The sequence below is a fragment of the Gavialis gangeticus genome, unplaced genomic scaffold, assembly GCF_001723915.1.
Source record: "Gavialis gangeticus isolate Ggan-Ray unplaced genomic scaffold, GavGan_comp1, whole genome shotgun sequence".
Taxonomy (NCBI): Eukaryota; Metazoa; Chordata; order Crocodylia; family Gavialidae; genus Gavialis; species Gavialis gangeticus.
In genome coordinates, this window is record NW_017728992.1 from 158,862,899 (window position 1) to 158,868,216 (window position 5,318).

General features: G+C 42.2%; 1 protein-coding gene across 6 annotated transcripts in view; it reads left to right on the forward strand.

Moving 5' to 3' along the window:
- MATN2 (matrilin 2) overlaps positions 1-5,318 on the forward strand; it is a 120,369-nt gene that overhangs the window by 98,002 nt on the left and 17,049 nt on the right. For 3 of the 6 annotated variants that reach the window (XM_019527973.1, XM_019527975.1, XM_019527977.1), the window contains 5 exons: positions 20-27; positions 125-247; positions 339-461; positions 877-999; positions 4,230-4,643. In XM_019527973.1, the coding sequence (XP_019383518.1) occupies positions 20-27; positions 125-247; positions 339-461; positions 877-999; positions 4,230-4,643 (791 nt within the window). Of the gene's footprint in view, positions 28-124; positions 248-338; positions 462-876; positions 1,000-4,229; positions 4,644-5,318 lie in introns of all 6 variants that reach the window. The other 3 variants (XM_019527976.1, XM_019527978.1, XM_019527974.1) reach the window with 2 other exon arrangements.

Consider the following 5,318-nt stretch of genomic DNA (forward strand, 5'->3'; position numbering starts at 1 on the left):
TGAGACAGGATGGAAAAACATGTAGAAGTGAGTAGCTTGCCATTTATTAGGGGATTATCTTTGATCTAGTTATCTAGGCATCTCAAGGAGAGTTTTAACTATCAAATTCTCTGAAAATTTTCAGAGAAAGACCTCTGCAGATCAGTCAATCATGGCTGTGAACATGTGTGTGTTAACAGTAATGACTCGTACATCTGCAAGTGCCATGAGGGATTCATACTAAGAGAGGATGGGAAAACTTGCAGAAGTAAGTAGCCTGATTCTTAATAGAAGATTAAGTAGTAATCTCTCTTTTCCAAGAAGTGTTTTAACGAGCAAGTGCTCTCAATTATTTTCAGATAAAGATGTTTGCAATTCAGTTGACCATGGCTGTGAACATCTTTGCGTTAATATTGATAGTTCATACATTTGCCAGTGCTATGAAGGATTCATATTAAGAGAGGATGGGAAAACATGCAGAAGTAAGTAGCTTGATCTTTACCAGACAATTGTGTCTTCAGCAGATAAGAAGAGAAGAAACTTCAGTTTTCTTTTAACTGGAAGACCATCCTTATGATGTTTGCATTTGTAAAAGTGATTTAATTAGCAAACCTTCTTAACAATTCACAGATAAAGACCTCTGTAAGTCCATTGACCATGGCTGTGAGCATGTTTGCGTTAATACTAACAATTCATATACCTGCCAGTGCAATGAGGGATTCATATTAAGAGACAATGGGAAAACTTGCCGAAGTGAGTAACCTGACATTTATTTGCATATGTTGTTATACACAAAGAAGTTCAGAATCCTTTTCTTGGAATTTTGTCCTTGTAATCTTTGAATTTACAGCAGTACTTTAAATGGGATGCTATATTAAATATCCAAACTATTACCAGGTGAAGATATCTGCAAATCAGTTGACCACAGCTGCGAGCATGTTTGTGTTAACAATGATGATTCATACATCTGCAAGTGTCACAAAGGATTTGTCTTGGACATCGATCAGAAGAAGTGCAGAAGTTAGTATTTTGATCTTTAATACATTTAATTCCGTCTTCAGTATTCATGCCTTTTAGTGTAAAGTAAGTTGATCTGGTATGGCTTCTTCAAAACTTGTAAGAAATCACAAGGCATACCTGACCAAAATGGAAAATTCAACTTGAAGCCTTTGTAAGCAATACTTATTAAGAAAGTAAGAAGAATTGGCTTTATAAAACAAAGTATAATAATCATTATTTCTAAATCTTTTCTTCTCGTTTTTAGAAATAACAGACTTACTCATCTTGTCCTCATGGGTCATGATTTATAAGCCTGTGATCATTCTTATTGCTCTCCACTGGACTCACCAATTACATCTTAGAGTGAACAAACTGAACACAGTACTTCAGCCAAGGCCTTACCTATACTAGTTAAAGAAGAGTAATAATTTTCCTGCATATTTTATGCCTGTTAATATATCCCTGAATGAGGTTTCATTTTTATGCAACAAGATCACATTGCTGATTAACACTAGGTTTGTGATCTACTCTATCTACCAGATTCTCCTCTGTAGAACAGCTGCCTAACTTTTGGGATATTAGGTCCCTCCTTTCCAGCAATTGGGATACGTTCCTCTTCTTTTATTACCAGGTTTGCATTGCAGCAGGATATCCCCATGAGAAGGGATCTCATGAGCCATCTAGTTTAACTCTTCACAGGCACATAATTTACTGTTCCTATACCATCCCAAGTGGATAGCTATTTAGCCTCTTCCTAAAAACCTTCAAAGAAAGTGTCATGGCTTCCCCCAACTGTTGTCCTACTGCTTAAGGAAGTAGCAAGCTGTTCCCTGAAATTTTATATCCTGACCTTTAGAAATCGAGGACTTGGTTGTGGTAGCCAAGTGGCCAACAGCCAGTCTCTTCTCCATGGATCAGCTGATTTTACCCTGGTCCCAGCTCTTGCAGTGCTGCTACTTCCATCTTGAGACTACTAGCTTCCATTTGCATTTTGTTGGAGAAGTGCTTGTGTTGTCAGCTATCTCACATACAAGCTACCCCCCCACCCACTTTTAGAGGGAGTCCAGCAGTAGGCATCTTTCACACCTACCTTTCTCTTCTGACAAACTCAGCTAGGTAACTCCACTGGTCTTTCGTGTGCCATACTCTGTTCAGCAGTCAGTAGAAGTCTTTTGCAAAACATAACTTGTCTCTTTCTTCAAGTTGTAATAAGCAGTGCAACAATGAGTTACCATCTAAACAATATAAGAAAGTTATCTTTCAGATGTTAATGACATGTAAGCAACAACAATGTTTTATGTTACTTAAAGAATACAGCTATATCCCAATATGTAGTTGTATTCTGAATAACTATGCCAAATTGTAGGCAGGACAAAGTCCTAGTTGATATTTATATTAGGTTAATTTTTAGAGTGTTACCATGAAAAATATGCTAAATATGTTAATATCAACAAAACAGCCTAGCTGCTGAGTGGCAGAGAGAGCCAGCAATACAGGTGGCCCAATGGAGGCTGCATCCCTCACTACGATGTGCAGCACTGGCCAGAGCCATGCCCCACTGGGCGCCTGCGCTCTAAGCACCCCACCTGCTGCTGCCACTGCTGCCTGCACCTGCTAGGGCTGTGTGCTATGGGATGTGGGGGAGGGGAGCGGTTCCTACACTCCCCCATCCTCCCTCGCACACCCACATGGTGCCCAGAAAAGCTCTGTGCTGCCACTACCCCCCTGGGCATGGGCTCCACGCTGCTAACAGCCCCAGCTCCATCCTCAACCTCTACGCTCAGACCCAGCTGGAGCCCTGCCCCTGCTGCTTCCCTACCTGCTGCCCGGAGACTGGAGCCAGCAGGAGACCAGAGAAGCAGAGTAGGTCCCTGGTGGTTGGAGCAGTGGCAGCAGCAACTCCGCACAGAAGCTGAATGCTGGCCGAGCCAGTCTCTTCCCCCCATGCGGGTGGAAACAAGGCAATAGGGTATGTTTGGGGGGTGGGTGTATGCATGGGTGCCTTGCTCCCAACCTCACTGGTGGAAGGGCTGGGCAGGGCACAATTTGTTGGTGGGCTCTGTGGACTGGATGAAAGTGCTTGGCAGGCCTGATCTACCCTTTGGGGCATATTTTGCCAGTCCCTGGCCTAGCAGATCAGTACTCTGAGTCTGCTGATCCTGACACTGATAAAATTAATAAGACAAAGTTAATTGGGTACAGACAAAGGAGATATTGGAAATGTCTCAGAATAAAGGCATGAATCTCATAGTCTTCCCCCAGACAAATTTCCCCCTCAAAAATTGGTGTGAAGTTTGATGGCGAATATTACAAGATTTGACCTAAAACTATTTAAACACATGTATTCATTTTTTTTTCTGTCCATTCTCAGTAAAAGTCCATTTCTATGGGAATGAATTTAGAAGTAATGATATTTAATCCTCATTAATTTTCTTCACTATTTTTATGCCTTACTCAAGCAGTAAGGAAAAAACCTAAAGTTTCAGATGAGAAGACAGCATAAATAGTAACATAAAATAAAAAATATAGTTATTTTAGTAGGATTTTCAGCAGAGAAAAACTTCATAATAAGTTATAATAATTCATTTCTTGTAAAACTGACAATGAACTATTAGTACATTGATTTAAAGACTAGCCATGGCACTGGTCAAGGTAATATCTAAGATTATCAGTGCATTAGCAAATTTAGCATCACAGCACTCCTGGGATGTAGGAATGTATTCCCAGTGATTTCTGTTTTACAAAATGGGGTTGAAACACAAAGGGCACGTCTGCACATACATTTACTTCTGTCTAAATTTACTCTGGTGTAAGATACTCCAAAGTAAGGGGTTTTGGCAGCTGCCCACACAAGTGGGAATTAAGGAGCAGATTTGCATCCAGTTCCCTGCAGCCGTGCAGTGGGCCCATGGTGTCACCAGGCGGGGCTCCAGGCTCCAACTGGGTGCTAGCTCAGGGCTGGCAGGGATCACTGGGCCAGGAACAATGTCCCCCTGCCCCAGCAGCAGGGAGCTCCTGGCCTTGGCTCCCCAGTCAGGGACATAGGGCTTGGGAAGAGCTGCAGGGTAAGGACAGGTTGTTATTAATTTTTAGTGAGACTTAGGTATCTGAACACCTTTGAAAATCGGGCCCTATTGACTTGCTCAGGCTCACAGGGGTTGAGTTTAATGCAGGTGCCAAGTTCCAGATTAAACCCTAATCACTGGTCCGTCTTGCTATCTTAATTTTTTGCTTTTATTTTATTCATGCAGGATGTACTGAAGGCCCAATTGATCTGGTGTTTGTGATTGATGGTTCAAAAAGTCTTGGGCAGGATAATTTTGAAATTGTGAAACAGTTTGTCTCTGGAATCTTGGATTCGCTTGAGATTTCTCCCAAATCTGCTCGAGTTGGTTTGCTTCAGTATTCCACCCAAGTCCGCACAGAGTTTACATTAAGACAATTCAACACAGCCAAGGAAATGAAAAAGGCTGTATCCCAAATGAAATACATGGGGAAAGGTTCCATGACTGGACTAGCCCTGAAACAAATGTTTGAGAGAAGCTTTACTGAAGCAGAAGGAGCAAGGCCATTTTTATCAAGGGTCCCTCGAGTCTGTATTGTGTTTACAGATGGACGAGCCCAAGATGAAGTCTCTGAGTGGGCTGGCAAAGCAAAGCAGAATGGTAAGCTGCAACTTCTTCGTCACTGTTTTTTAGGGTAGTATTATGAATAAAATGTTCCAATGTACCTTGGTCAAGACACTGGCTAATGCATGTACTGCTGCAGCCTCTGCTGGGGAGAATCAGTTTTACCACAAAGAATTACATGTTGAACCTTCAGAGGCTGCGTACTTCAGTACACAGTAGTTTCCTGGCTTACCTTGAATATTGTGCCATGCTTTGGAGGAACTTAACCTGGATGAAGAATTAAATATCACACAAAAAAATCTCAAAATACCATACATGCACAGTTCCACTGGAGAACAACCTGGCAGAGATACCATATTACATACTATTATTGTTAAAGTACATCACAGATTTGGAATTAATTATAATGGAGGGGCTGGACATTTTCAAGTCAGCTGGTCCGGATGATCTCCACCCTAGCGTTCTAAAGGAACTGGCTGAGGTCATTGCAAGTCCCCTGGCACGGCTTTACGAGCACTTGTGATGCTCTGGAGAGGTACTGGAGGACTGAAAGAGGGCCAACGTGGTTCCCATCTTCAAAAAAGGGAGGAAGGAGGACCCGGGAAACTATAGGCCAGTTAGTCTTACCTCGATCCTAGGCAAGCTGTTCAAGAAAATTATTCTGGCACACATCCAGGAGGGGCCAGCAGGGGACTGCATGCTTAGGGGCAA